At 41.1% G+C, this 15,520-nt stretch overlaps 1 protein-coding gene across 7 annotated transcripts in view; it reads right to left on the reverse strand.

Annotated features, from left to right (window-relative positions):
* LOC141939356 (cohesin subunit SA-2-like) overlaps window positions 1-15,520 on the reverse strand; it is a 64,123-nt gene that overhangs the window by 1,509 nt on the left and 47,094 nt on the right. For 4 of the 7 annotated variants that reach the window (XM_074858936.1, XM_074858937.1, XM_074858940.1 and 1 more), the window contains 10 exons: window positions 15,043-15,120; window positions 12,971-13,063; window positions 12,089-12,257; window positions 10,056-10,207; window positions 9,112-9,213; window positions 7,631-7,785; window positions 7,411-7,539; window positions 3,367-3,557; window positions 2,170-2,344; window positions 1,052-1,192 (listed from right to left, as the gene is read on the reverse strand). In XM_074858936.1, the coding sequence (XP_074715037.1) occupies window positions 1,069-1,192; window positions 2,170-2,344; window positions 3,367-3,557; window positions 7,411-7,539; window positions 7,631-7,785; window positions 9,112-9,213; window positions 10,056-10,207; window positions 12,089-12,257; window positions 12,971-13,063; window positions 15,043-15,120 (1,368 nt within the window). In that variant the 3' untranslated portion in view covers window positions 1,052-1,068. Of the gene's footprint in view, window positions 1-1,051; window positions 1,193-2,169; window positions 2,345-3,366; window positions 3,558-5,248; window positions 6,599-7,410; window positions 7,540-7,630; window positions 7,786-9,111; window positions 9,214-10,055; window positions 10,208-12,088; window positions 12,258-12,970; window positions 13,064-15,042; window positions 15,121-15,520 lie in introns of those variants that run through there. The other 3 variants (XM_074858938.1, XR_012627566.1, XM_074858942.1) reach the window with 3 other exon arrangements.

A 15,520-nucleotide genomic window follows, 5' to 3' on the forward strand; every position in this document is an offset into this window, starting at 1 on the left:
ACTTATTTAAAAAGTCAAAAATCATACAAGGTCTTTGATTGTGGCTGTTAGATCCAAGATAACCACAGCCACTGGAAATCATGGAGTTGCCTGAATCATTCCAAAAAACCTGTCTGCCAAACACTGGGTCTACTTTCTATTAGGAGTTCAGAGAGCAGGGGGAAATACCAGAGAAAACCCTGAAGGAAGCACTCAGCCCCTGGCAATGGCTGACACAGCAAACCCTTAGAGGGAGGGGTTGTGCTCAGCTGCAGCACAGGAAACTTTTTTTTTTTTTAAACCCCTTTCAGTATAGTCGCTGCTGCAAGACCCCTGGTGTACAACACCCTGTCGGAGTCCTTGCACTCCACTGGCCCAAAGGGCTTAAAGTCCATCCCTGCTCTAAGTATCCATTCCAGGGCTGCACTGGGACCCAGGCAGACAGCTGCAGTTTTGCCAAACCTTCATCTGATCCCAAAGGCAATCAGTGCCCACAAGACAACCCCCAGGCTACGCTGGCTGCCACTCCCAAGCCCACAAGGTTCGAATGCTTCCTTTCAAATCCCCAGCTGGTCTGGGGACAATTTAATCTCCCCAGCGGCCTTGACTGGAAAAGGGCAAGAAACAAGGGACACTCCAGCGAGAGCCCTGGGCTGACCAGTGATCAGACACAGTCCGAGTCTTTCAATCTAAAGAGCACAATGCAGACCCCATTTCTGAAGCAGACATTCCCTGCAGGCCATGTGGCACTGCCATCTCTGCAATGTGTCAGTAACATGAAGCAACTGCAGCAAATGGCTCTTAATCAAGAAGCTTCACAGTATGGGAAAAAAAGGAAACCATATCCTCCTCTTAATGCATCCTAGCTGGTGTTCAGTGTACCTAAGGATGTCTAGATACTACAATAAGAATTTCCTTAAAAATGCAGATCAAGCAGAAGAAAGAGCCTACAGCTGCAGCTGGAAAGGCAAGAAGGGAAAATCTCTCTTCTCAGCCTGAAAGGGGCCACAAAAGAGCAGCCCCTTTGCTGCTAGATGGGTACTCATGAGATTCTGAACTCACATTCACCCACCTCAACTACAGCTGACCTCAGAGCTGGAAAACCCGAGCCAGAAATACCTGGTCTGCACCAACCACATCCACATCGACATCTTCAGCTGTGTCTTCCGCTTGAGCCTCCTCTGAGATACCTTCTGTCTTAATCTCATCTTCGCTGGGGGGAAAAAAAAAAGCTAGGTCTTGAGAAACTGTAACAGAGGTTGCACAAGTGTCCTTAAGGCAGAGTAGTTCACATATTAAGATCTGCTGCCGAGATATCCATGTAAAGTAGCCCAAGGTTTCTGGCCCAGTATTTCCCAGATACGAAAGAGGTTATGCTCTGAGGAATTTCCAATAAAGCAGTTCAGAAACAAAACATTCATTTAAGCAGAAGCTATCTTCATGTTTAATGAATTTTTGTTCTATTTTACTTGTATTCACCACATGCATTTAACAAGTGTCCCAAAACCTGGAAAAGCATGCATCTTTCTGGGATTTGTGTTTCATCTTTTAACCTACCAATACAGGAAATGGCACCTAACACCTCAGTAAAGGAACTGTATTAAAGGAAAATTTCCCAACTGAACACTTTGAGTGCTTTACAGAGCTCAAAAGTAGACTCCAGACTCCCTGTTCTGCAACATCTCCTTACATCCAAGTTCTGTGGGGTTTCACTCAGGCATGTGCACGTGCTGCACACAGACATGCACCTCTCTAAAAGAAAGTCACCAGTTACACAGTAGTTAATAGAGATCTGCAGACACAAGAATCCTCTTTCATTTCCAGAAATGCAGAAAACACTCATCGTCCGGCTGCAGCAAACAGCCAGGGAGTAACCAACACCACAGCCCTCTACTCAGGACCAGAGATGAGAGAAGTCTCCGTCCTTGCCTTTTTCTCTGCACACTCAGTATGAGTCCAAGAAGGCACGGAAGCCCTGTGACAGTGGGGGACAATCAGGCTACAGCAGCAAATGTAGATATTGGACTGAGGAAACGAAAAAAGAACCTGTCCTTGAGACACAGGCCTAAGACAGACAGGAGGGGCATACATCCATGGAAGTATCACAAAAAACAAAAGCAGAGGTGGATAGAGACACCCCAACTGTCAATACCAGCACAACTGAAGGAGCTTGTAAGACATAAAACTCACCAGCATCTTCTTCGTAGCCTCTCTGGACAAAGGAATGACAAATGTTCCTGCAAGTGCATCTCTTGAGATTTCAGCCTCTTTCTGCTTTTCCCTGATGCAGAGGCAAGCTGGGAAGCACACTGCAGGTCTGGAGCTCTGCTTGCTGCTTCAGTCTGGCTGGTTTCAAGCAAAGACCCTGTAACAGTGAACAGACTCGTTCTTCAGCCTCACCGTTAGAGGTCTTGAGATGGGTATTTCCAACATGTTCCCCACAGCAGTGAAGCAATGGGACCAAGTTCAGAGAGAGATTTGGAGCAAAACATTCATTTATAGAAAGAGCCAGCTAAAAACCACATAAAAGAAAATCCATTTAATTTGTCCACTGGTCATTTTTGCAATCTAGATTTATGATCTTGGCCCCATTCCATAAGTGCTATCAGTACTGCTGAGTCTATATAACCTTCAGGAAAGGAGGGCCCTTGGGACGCAAAGGAACAAGCTTTCCAAGGACAGGTCAACTGAAAAGAAAATGTCTGAGAAAGGATGAGAAAGAAACTAAAGGACGCTCTGGAAAAGCTCCCTTTCTTCCACATACAAGTGCACATGCCCATAGCACTTAGCATTTTTACTGGCAATTGTTTTCATAATGGCTTTACCACATTTAACTAAATCTCACCATATCCGTGCAGTGAATACCTCATTATGGATTGGAAGTCCATGAGAGCTGCTAAAGCCTGGATGCAGCCCACCTAACTATAAGTTAGGAGTATAACCTTACAGGCTGCCTAGAAATTCAACAGAGAGAAAGACCCCAGAAGATGATGTGGCCCAGATCATCTGGGCTGAAGATCTGAATCAACTTCTGGAGTTACCTCTCCTGTCTCAATTATCTACAGGACCTAAAGCATCAACGCCCTTAACTTAACAATTGAAAGCAATGAACCAAGTCTCAAGGGCACAGACAAATGCCAGAGCTCAGTACTGAGCAGAATTCAAGATTATCTGAATTTGGCTCACTCAAAGTCTCCAGACCGACCTTACTGCTATCGAGTGATGAAGAGACCTTTAACAACAACAAAGCTGAAGGCAAAAACCACAGTTCAGGCTGGGAAGTCCACAACATCCAACACACTGTGGCACTGCTAATGCAAAGCAGGAAGTGCGTTTTAGCTGGGACAAAGTAAATACAGCTGATCCAGAACAGGGAAGTTTTCATACCATTAGACAATTTCCTTTTAAAAGAAGATGTCTTAGATGTGCCCACGGGGGACCACTCTCTTGAACTGCTGAGGACAGAGCTCTCCTCATCTTCATTTGCCAATAAAGACTTTCTGTACCAAATCAACGGCTGCCATTCATCTCCTCTGCAAGGCAGTGGTTCTGCTATGTACCTCTGTAAGTAAGCATACCTGGAGAAAACCAAAAGCAAGCATAAAAAAATTCAGTATATCTGTCCCCTCAATATCTCTATATCTATTACTAGAAAGGCATTTTCCCTTTATTCTCCAAAGACGCAGACAGAAGTGTCAAAGAAAAAGAAAGGGCATCCATTTTCTCAGAAATATCTGACATCTCTGAAATACCTGAATATTTAAAATGCAAATGCCTTCAAAGTTAAAAGAGTGCTTGAATTTTAGCATTAGAAACAAGACTAGATCCACAGGAATTAAAGAATGACATCAGTCTCTAGAAAGAATTTCCTGTGCAGGAAAAGTCACTGCCAATTGCTGCTGCCAGGAGTAGTCTGAACAGAGCAGAACTCTGCAAGGATGCACCCCTTCTTAAGCCTCATGGACTGCAACACAAAGGAGATCTGAGGTGAGAGATGCTCCTTGGGATTCAATAGGTCAGGAAATGGGGTATTTATGCCATGAATGCCTGTTTTGGCAGAATTAAAATCAAGAACAACCAATAAAACCACTTTTCTATAGTATCATCTCAAACTCAACCCAATTCTCTCAGGTTCCAAATAAAATTTCAAGTGTCTGCAAGATGCAGTTAACAGTTCTGCAGTTATGACAACACACAGGAAGGACGTGGGTAACATTGGTTCAAATCCCTGTTCTGCCTGACTCAATGTGAAGACTTGACATTGGGCCACCCTGAATCCCAGGTGAAGCTATGACCTTTTCTAGAGCAGAGGTCACCTTCAAACATTCTTTTTGAAAAACAGGACATTTCTAACAAAGTCTTTCTGGCCCATTTCTACTTCCTAACAATAAGAAAAGAAAACCAAAGTCTGACTCAGGATTAGAAACTGGATATTCACTACATTTCAGCTACAGCTCATCACTTTAAAATCAAGCCCAGTGTTGTTAAAACAGACCCCACCAGAAGTGACAGTTTTAACACCAGCCTGTACAGTGTATTATTCTTTCTTTGATTAGGAGTGTGGCCTGGAAAATATCAGACATTTCATTTGCTTTGCAAAACAAGAAAACCAGTGCTGGGAGGAGGTTAGGGTAAGCACCAACACCGAAACAATTAGAGTCCTAGACCCCAGGGATCAAGAAACCCTGGTAATGGAATTTGTTGGTTCCAAACAAGCATGGATTGTAACTACTGTTTTAGAGTCTAATCCAGCTGCTGTCAATGTCAATGGAAAGACTCCTACTGATTCAGGAATCAGGCCCTTCACGCTGCTTGTTATTCAATAATTCATTTCTTGTGTGCATTTTGTGGCACAGAGCAATTGACAAGTCAGATATTTTACTGCTACAGCCTGGGCAATTACAGGGGAGGAGGTTAAAATTCATATACTTTGATGGTGTTGAAATATACTCCTTTCTAACAAATGTCCATATTCTGTATCTCATCTGTTACAGGTACATTCACATATGTTAACATACAGACCTGGACATCAATCCTATGATTAATAATAAAAATGAAAATAACCAGATGTTTATTTCTAAAAGTTCATGTTGACCTAAAACATTCCATCCAGTAATTTATGATGGAGCTAAACCTAAATATTTCTAAGAGGAAATATAATCTCCAGCCCCTGCAAGGCATTTTAGGTCTCCCAGAATAGAAACTGTTACTCTAGAAACATAGTCTGAATGCAGTTGTGGATAAAATTGCAATTTCCCCCCTTGTGAATTTTATCGTTTCCCATTTGTTCCCAGCAGCAGTGGGAAGGTCCAAAGCAGTAAGAACTGAAGTCAAAGTGCATTCCCTGCTAGGTTCTGTATTTCCCACAAAAGTTTTCAATGAATAAATAAATGAATTAACAATGAATGTATTAGGTACATTCAGGAATATACTTCAGGAATATATCCCTCTGGTCAAGAAGTTAAATACAGCACTAGGAAAAAAATTATCAGGATTTAGCTTTAAATCTGCCCACATCAATGATGAAATATTTTCCTTTTGTTTAATTAAAAATTACTCCTTGGAAGCAAATGAAATCACAAAGTTTTTCAAGGATGGATTAAGAGAAATTTACTTATTGCACAAGTGTCACCACACAGATAGTAACAGCTCTTCAAAATCCAGACAACATGGACAGAGTTGTACAGAAACTGTAGAAAACAAGGGCTGGAGCACCTCCCCTAGGAGGACAGGCTGAGAGAGTTGGGGTTGTTCAGCCTGGAGAAGAGAAGGCTCTGGGGAGACCTTATAGGGGCCCTCCAGTATTTACCGGGCCAACAGGAAAGGTGGTGAGGGACTCTTTATCAGGGACTGTAGGGTTGATAGGACGAGGGGTAATGGTTTTAAACTGAAAGAGGGTAGATTCAGATCAGTTATAAGGCAGAAATTCTTTACTGTGAGGGTGGTGAGACATGGGAACAGGTTGCCCAGAGAAGCTGTGGATGCCCCCTCCCTGGAAGTGTTCAGGGCCAGGTTGGACGGGGCTTTGAGCAACCTGGTCTAGTGGAAAGTGTCCCTGCCCGTGGGATGATATTTAAGGTCCCTTCCAACCCAAACCATTCTGTGATTCTATGAAAATCAAGCCTAGTCTTAGATCTCAAAGATTCTCTCCAAGAAAAATGCAAGAATAGAAAGGGAAGTTATCACTACCCATAGATTATCTCCTTTAGATTTACCAGGGCTTGTAATCAGTATACATCAAACATTTTTCTTCTGTATTTTGCATTTTGGGTTTGAATTCCTTTTTTAAAAATACATTGTCTGGGTAGCTGGCAATTGTTAATAGTGTTTGTCATGTATCACTCTTGACCCTTGTTATACAAAAACTGGTTGATGATCCCCATGGAAGTTAACTTTCAATTTAAGACAAAGTAATACAGGAACAAACAAATTACACAGGACTCAGCAAGATGTGATGGTTGAGGTTTTCTTCCATTTCTGCTGACTTCTTCTCCAAAGTGGAACTTTGCTTGTCAAGCACTGGAGTGATTTGCTCAGAAATTCAAAAAGGCAGATGTGTCTTAGTGTTTCATCTTACATTCCCATGTCTTCAAATATGCTCTCAGGAAAATGGAAATACCTGTTATATATTTTGCAAAAGTTTTTACAGTTATCTGTAAATAAGAGACTGAACTGCAGAGATCCAGATCCAAAATAAGCAGCACTGACTAGGAAAGTAATGACAAAGGTCAGATAGAAGGAAGAACATTACTTCCTTCTCAAAAATTACTGGGGTTGAGGCAGGTGAAGAAGGGAACAAGAGACATAATCATATGTCTCTCTATTCAGATGCATAATGCCCATGATCCCAAAATAAGGCTAGCATTCTTATATTATTAAATGTAAATATTTAAACCACTGTAAAATATGGGCCCAACTGGATCTGGGCATATTCCCCTGTAAATAGTAAATCCTTGAATTTAAATATCCACATTATTAATAGTGTCATGTATATTTCTATTCCAAATGTAGAGTCCTGAAGCTGTGGAATTAGATCATTACAAAATAATGATCCAGGCACTATCTCTTCCTCCATCTTTTCTGCTTTACTTTTCTGTTCAGAAAAACATTCCTGTCACTCCACTAGCCAGTCAAGTTGCAAATCTCTTCCACCAAATTAACACTGTCCTTCCTTTAAAAGAATTGCCATTATGTGGCCACAACTATGTCTAAAAAAGATCTAGAATGCATATTGGACATACAATCTGAAATAACTACTCCTACAAAATTCAACAAGTGTCTCTCAAACTCACAGCCTCAGGGCCAGATTGATTTCAAAGGTTCTCTGAAAAGCCCTTCAGCAACTTCTGCAACACTGAAGGTCAAGTGTCCCACGTACAGGGATACACAAATCACAAAATGTGTATGACAGTGTACAAGAATTTAACTTACACGAGTCTTTTGTCTGGCTTTAGCAGCTTGTTGGAAAATTCAATGATGATTAACAGAAAGCTCAAGTTAGGAGGCAAGCACCTTCCATCTACTCCAGTAGCTCCTTGAAAAGCAAATTCAATCCCTTCCCTATGGGAAGAAAAAAAAAAGAAGAGAGTAATAAAACAGACAACTATCAAAAGCAATGACCATGGACAAAGTAATGTTACGTGGCACATACTTGTGTATCATGGCTACAGATTCTCTAGATTTCACTTGGTCCCAGCCAAACGTTAGTGAAAAGCGACGAGCAAGTTCTTTCATATTTGTGAAGGAAGCAGAGGACAAGTCCACACCACTACTGCTATCTTGGCGTTCTGCACATGTCTGAAACAGCTGCAAAAGAAGCCTCAAATAAGCAACCATATGTAATCCTACAGGCAAGCAGAGCACCAGGACACAGACAGATGCACAACAAGCACCAGTTAGCTTACACTGACAGAAGCCGTGTTTCAGAAGTCGTGTTTTGTAAGTCGTGTTTCAGAAGCACACAACTGGAACAACGACACAGAAATGGCACAAAGGACACTTGTGCTTAACAGATAGGCACAAATCAACAAATAAAAATCAAAAATTATGTGCATAAACAGAGAACTAATTCCTGAAGATGATGGCTCCACTGATCCCACCTCCTGTGGGGACTTCTGAATCAAGCCCCAGAGGCCTAATTTGCCTGAGAGGCTTTCAGAATATCAGAATGCAGATATAAAGCAGCAAGTTTGGCAGCAGTGTAGTCCAATTTCTGAGAGTGAGACTGAGTCAAAAGCATGCCTCGAGCCCCCCCAGTTAACTATGCTTTGGGGCTTTTTCCTAACAGAACATGAAGGTAGTTTGTTCTCTTCAACCTGTTGACCGTCAAGGTCAAGCAAAGGCCAAAAAGGGCCTGTTGTCTATGTGATACCTAAACACAAAGTCCTGACTATGTCAGCAGAACATATGTAGCCAAATGCAGCTTAGCCTCATCTGAGCTCAGATTTCAGGGGCTAGTTCACAGATCTAAGCCCCTGGCAATGTGTGTGAAATAAGCAAAGCTCATGTATCAGTACCCCCGGGACGAGTCTGCTCTCTGACTTACAGCACAACTCTAAGCTAGAAGCAGCTCTGGTCATGGGCAGAGCTGGCAAAAGCAGCTGCTAAAACAGCTAACTGGCCTCATCATTCAGCAGCTGCAAGCCCCAGCAACTAAGACCCTTCAGAAGATCTGTGACCCACTTTCTTCCAGAAAAAAATACTAAAAATACTAAGGATTAGAGCTGGCCAGCCACAAACACATTTGTGGTTCCTCAAATTCAACAGAAATTGAGGTAGTCTGTAAAATACAGAATATCCTTAACCTTTGTTAAGGTTAGGAGACATCTACTGTGTCCCAAAAAACACTCCATAATCTCACATCAGTCCTAACACACTACGCATTTGAAGATTAAAAACAAAACAAAAAAACCATGCACAAAATTGCATTTTAAAGCAGATATAATGATTTGAAAGGAGTTTTAATTATGACATGCAAAAACAGCATACACATAGAAAGTACAGGCAAGCAAACGATTTCTTCCACTATATTTTTTAATGAATTTGAATAATTATGGCAAGGTAGGTAAAAACTCCAATATGAATACAGCTGTCACAAGAGCCCCTAGCCCCTTGTTTTAATCTTAACCTTACCTGCTGCAGACAGAGAATCAGTGTCTTGGCACTCTGAATTTTGTTATTGTGCCTCGTCTTGCTTAACGTTTCTTTAATTATGTCTCCAAAATAATTGTAGGTCTATCAACAGCAAGAAAACATATGAGAATTATCATTCCCCTTCTTTAGCACTGGGAGTACACAAAACACTTGACTGTGTTCATGTGACGCAAGAAGTTCATAAAACACTCCTAATATCAGAACATCCAAGCTAAAAGATGAAAATTGGACTTTTTATATTATTTCAAATGTAAAGCAATGGCATGCTCCTTTAAGAATAACATGAGGATTACAGTTATACTGAAATCGTTAAGTATTTATTATAACAAAAGAACAAAGCCTTTGCAGGAGCGAAATAGAGAGTTTTCTGTATTTAACCAGGCCTCGGGCCCAGTGAAGTAAAGAACAAGATCCGTATCCAGGTATTTCCAAAGTCTGTTAGTTGCTCAAGGAAACTACCCGCTCTGTGCTGTCCGCAGCCCTCCTCAAACCCACTTCAGAGTGGCTGAAGCTCTGCCAGTTGTCTAAACACTGGGACTCATGAAATCTCTGCCATCTGCGTATGGACTCTGTGAGCTGTATGAAGTAAGCTGACTGCTTCAGTGTGAGAATCTCTATAGTTAAAACACTCTCCCAGCCATAAACTGCTTTTCTGAAATGGCCTCTCTGTTGAAGCTGAGGAGCAGATGTTCGGACAGACATACCCTCTACTCAATTTTCTGTTACTTTGTTTGCAGTGAGGTACCTTTGCAGAACAAAGAGGAGAGATTTGTCCCACTTTTGCTTGATTTTATAGCCTTTTTGTGATTATACAAGGATTCTGAGCCATAAGACTATTAACCCCACATCTTTCACAAACACTGGAGTGACTTTCAAAAACTAAAATGCACTGATAGGCAAAGCAACCTTATCTAAAACATTACCTTCACATAATACTTATAGATCTCAGCAGCCGCAGTCATCTCTATCACGTTATACACTATTAACTTGCAATATGCTGCAAGAAGACTCCGCTTTCTGTGCAAGTCGTCAAGTTTGCAACTTTCATCCTTTCTCTCCTCCTCTTCTGTCAGGTCTAGGGAAACAGAAGCATTGAAGCTTTGTTCTACTATTTTATTCAAGATATCTCAATTTTAATGACCAGCTTTCATCCAAATAGCACAGACTCAGCTGTTAAGTCAACATGCTAAGCAACAGATGCTAGTGCTCATTCCTGTGTATATCAGAAAACGCAGGGTTATTTCCATTTCAAAACTTGCAGCTGATGACAGTAAAAATGATTTTTTTCCACAGTCTCTTACTCTGATCTTCATAGGGCTTTCACATGTCTACCACTCAGAATCTCCTTGTACAACACTGCTCACAGCTACAGAACAGAACCAAACAGAGGGCGGAATAAAAGGCATGAACACACCAAATGGAAGAGACCAGACAAATTGCAACCACTTTTTTTTTTTTCCTAGAATAACACAGGTTCTAGAAAACCAGCACATAACTCATCAGAAACTCTACAAAAGCTGCCATACACAGTCAACAAGAGAAATGTTGAGATGAAACTCTCCAAGTAGTTATCAACATATCATATCATATCATTAAAATATTCATATCATTAAAAACATATTAAGTCTCTGGAACATGGGTTAGTTTCTAGCTGGATAACTTGTGGAAAACAAATACTCTTGAAGTCTTCCAACGCAGCTACAAAGGTGCTTGGGGAGAGCTTCGTGCAGCGGAAGAGCCAAAATACACTCTTTCCTGCTGCAAATGTAATCTATCAACTGCCAAAAAGACTCAGTCTTTGACCTACAATTTTGATGTGGACTGTTTCTGCTTCTAGCATGACTGTGGGCCTGGAAACAAACATAAGGCAAGTAACTGATCAGAAGTATCTGCGAATTAGAGTTAAAACTAAAATGGAGCAGCTACCAGCTATTCACACAGACAAGCACACCCATAGCATGACAAAATCACTCATTCATGAAAGAATCTGCAACGGGATGACAGGAATCCTTTGTTGGGAGGACTGAGACATTGAAAGCATCATACCAAATAGGTCTGAAGCAGACCTCAGGCCACCTAACCCAGAACAGAATCAATTTTATCAGTTTCAGATACATAACATGCAATCTGAAACATAACCTGCTTCAAAAACTCCCATGACTAGGACACTACAACCTACTTGAGCAATCTTTTCTATTGTATCTCTACCTTTACCAACAAGAATTCTCTTCTACTATCTCCCTGTTGCAATTTAGGCCCATCACTTCTTGCACATACACACTGTGACCTTAAGAAGTGTGGTGCCCAAAACTGAACACAAGTCCATCTGAACAGCTTGAAGGGCAAGCTTTCCACAGTAATCTAGAACAATGTTTGGCTTTTCAAAGCACAACACTTTAACTGCACCTCAAAACCACAACAAACTAACAATCTATTTTCAAAACACTCCCAAAAGAAACCAGCCTTCACAGTAACAGCTTCAATATGGCATCTGAATGTGTTTGAAAAAGGCACTAGAGCAACAAGTACTACTTCCCACTAAATCTGCCCCACACCCCCCAAATCAAAATCTACTAGTCCTTTTCTCTGATGGCTTAGAAGTGTCCATGCATTGACAGAGTCACACTATAACACTGCAAGGCCTTCCTCTAACATCATCTGTACCACCAAAGTCAGTCTACCAAATACTTTCACGTTCTCATCCATCCATGCATTATATCAGCCCTTTTCACCCCACAAGTAAATTGGCAGCTATTTCCTGTGGTTGATCCACAGTGAATACAGATCAGTGAATAACAGGTCAGCCACTTTGTTTGTAAAGGGGCCCAACCAAAAAAACAAAGAAGAAAAAAAACAACAAAAAAGAAGACCAGCCCCTTTTCCTGATACATTCAGTGCAGATGACAAATAACAGTAAAAGTGGTAGATTGTTTCTCCAGTGATGAAGATGTCTAACCTTTGCTTTCATCTTCCTCCTCCATGAAAACATGTTCCTGGATAAACAAAAGCAGTTTTTCCTGAAGTGATGTGCTAGGAGGATAATCTAGAAGTCCAACTGCTTCTTTGCTATTATTTGAATCCTGATGACTCAAAATCAGCAACCAGTCACAGAGTATCACGAAGGTCTGTATCAAGCAAACAAAGCCAAAGAAGGATTTAGAGACCATGTTACTTTTCATGCCAGTTCCACCTTGTGTCTCCATCAAACACCACAAGTCACAATCTACCTTCTATCCCATTTCTTCTTTGCAAGCTAAAGATTTCTGTTTGTCCCAAGGTGTGGTAAAATGCCATACCTAAGCCCTTCCGGAACTTGTACCTTAGGATACAGTATATGCAAGTATCATGCATGAACACCACCTAAAGGTTTTCAAACTTCCACTGGAAGGAAGTAGAGGTCTGTTATGCTAGAATATCTCTCTTTTAATGCGTGAATCACTAGGCAATTTCGCCATTTTTTAAAAATTTTTAAGTAATATTCATAGCAAAGCATTAATAAAGCAATGATAGCAACCAGTACACTGGTCAGTCTAATCAGAAAACACAATGATTATCAACTGGCAAATTGAGTCATTCAGATTCAGGCCTTGATTCTGCAGATGGACACATGAAGACATGCTTGATTAAAGCACTAACTGTTGTAGCATTTTAACAGACATTAACTTTAATCTTTCTTTAAAATAAATAGTTGAAGATCATTTTTTTAAAGAGTTGTTTGTCTGCTGAGAGACAAAAATTAGCAAAAATCTATATGGGAAACACTAGTATGAAAAGAAGGGCAGGCATTTAAAAGGAGGACTGAGCACGAATGCCAGTTAAGTGATAGAGAAACACAAACCTTTTCTCTTACATCTTTTTCCTTATGTTGGAGGAAGGACATGCAAATCTGACTGAAACGTCTCAGCTCTCTTCTTAGTGCAAAAAGAGTCTCCTAAAAACATATTTAGGAAAAGTGACAGGACAAATATGTTAGGGACTATAATCCAATAGAGAATTACAGAACAAACAACAGTTTCATCTTTCTTCCACTGATATTATTAATTTAAGATAGCACAGCTGATGACATTATGAAAGAAGCTGACATCTCACAGTAGCAACAGCTTACTAGAATGAACAACTTTAAAACCATGTCTTGTTTTCAGGCACGGTATCTGGGATAGAAAGGTCAATCCATAAAAAATATATACTTCGCCCCCAATTCTGGTGCAGAAATGTGACAAATACTAGGACATGTGCATCTAGTGGAAGGAGTCCCCTGCCCAGGGGGGTTGGAACTAGATGATCTTTAAGGTCCCTTCCAACCCAAACCATTCTGTAATTCTGATACGATTCCATGATCTGTCACACTTGCTGAGACTAGTGGTATTCAGCAAGTCACAAACTCTTTGTTTCTCCACCTGTAGGATGGGCAGCTCTAATAGCATGTATTCCCTTATTCACTCCAGCTTATCCTTATAAAGCAGTGATAATGATTTCCGCTTTAGAGATGGAAGTAGAGTCATTAAAAACTCTGGTCCTTCCCACCTAATTTTCAAGGTGAATTGCCTTCTGGAGTTGCTCTTCTCTCTCCCTCTATCGACTACAGAGGGAACGCAGTTTAACTACACTGCTAACTTTGGCACTCAGACACTTAAACACCTCTATTTGTTAAGATGAATCCAGCAAGAGAGACTATTTGATTTGCCCACAGCCACATAAAAGACTTTCTGATCCTTCACCAGGTCCCAGCTGTTGCACTGCACGGAGCTTTCAGCAGTCAATAGAAGAGAAATGCCCTTGCAGGAGGGCTGGATTTCATGCTATGCAACTGTATAAGAAAGGGGATCCATCCCAGGGCATGCTGAGAAGAAGCAGAAGGGAAGGCAAAACATTGCCTTAACACTACTGGAGGAGGGGGGTGGGGGTGGGGAAGGAACAGTCCTAGAGCTGCTATCCAGGAAATGTTCTTTTTTGCTCTTGGAACTTCTTTCTCTGCCAACATCCAGATTTGGCCCTGCAGAGTGGGCCGTAACATTGTGCTTCCAATCAAAATCTCCTCCCATATGAAAGGCCAAATTAAAAAATGTGCTGCCCCATTATCAGTCAAGCTAACCATGTCTGGACTGAAAGGCAGAACATATTAGAGCAGTGAGAGATGCGGACATCCACACAGGAATGGAACGGGACGGGAATAGATAGTGAATCAGTCACCAAACGGGTAATCTCCCAGCTAGCATTTCTCACACAAAACAAATGTCCATGTCAGTGTCCTCTTGTGTACACATGGGAGCACCAGGGGAAGGGGACAGAATGACAGAAGCAGCAGTACTCAGTGTGGTCAGAAATCACCATAGGAGGAGCTGCACATTCACACATGAACCAAAGCATAAAAGCGTTTTCCTCTCTGGTGTCTTAACTAGACTGTCTTCTGAAACACCTAGAGCTTGGCACTTTATAAAACCAATTATATAGTCAGCTGATGACAGAATTATCACTTTCCCCAGACTTTCTGCCAGAAATATATAAGTAAAACAAGAAAATAAAAACAAAACAAAGCAACAGAACTTCTTGAAGTTTTCACTGAATATTCTTTGTTGCTTAAAACAAGAAAACAACAAACTGTTTCGCAGTGGAACAAGTTCCTTATCTCCATCAAGCCCCAGGAATTCGATGCACATGTTTTGCGGTAAAAATAGAGGTGAACCATTGTTCACTTATTCTCTTGCAGACTGAAGAAGCATAAACACTTTTTTTTAAAAAAGAGGGAAAGACAGAGAGAAAATGCCTCAACTCAATCTGGTTTCCTCAAGAAAAAGCACAAATTATCTTCTTAGAAAGCTTGTTTTTCTTCTGGCAATCTGAGAACAGAAAAGCAACTTAGAACTTCTAGAAGCACAATTCTGAGTTTCAAAATTGCATGGAGTTGCCAACCTTGGGAGGATTTTCCAAAACTGCAGCTAGTTGCCACAGGAGAGAAAAATACGTGCACTGGAGAGCTGGCAGGATCATCTGCAAATAAAAACACGTCCTTTATTTACATGAAAGGCTCAAGAGCAAAAAGCTTAGGACTAAATGAAGCATCCAAGCCTGACATTCTGCATACTGCTTGCATGAGCATTTCTGCACTGTGAAGTATTTAGACCCTCAAAATAAACTTAATAGATTTACATACAAGCAAATGTTGCCTCCTGAGAAACTTCATTACTAAGGTGCTGCTTCTGCAAAACTCTGATGTCCTGACGAGTTCAGTGGAAAAATAACCAGGTACTAAAAAGGGTGTTCACAGAGGCTAACTTTAGCTTGGCTTCTCCATATTTCTCTGCAGTCTCTGGTGAAAGGCAGACTCCTCCAGAGGGCAATTCAGAGCAGAAGCCAAACCTTGGTGCTCCAATGCTCCATTTAAAGGAGT

The sequence above is a fragment of the Strix uralensis genome, chromosome 2 (assembly GCF_047716275.1).
Source record: "Strix uralensis isolate ZFMK-TIS-50842 chromosome 2, bStrUra1, whole genome shotgun sequence".
NCBI lineage: Eukaryota > Metazoa > Chordata > Aves > Strigiformes > Strigidae > Strix > Strix uralensis.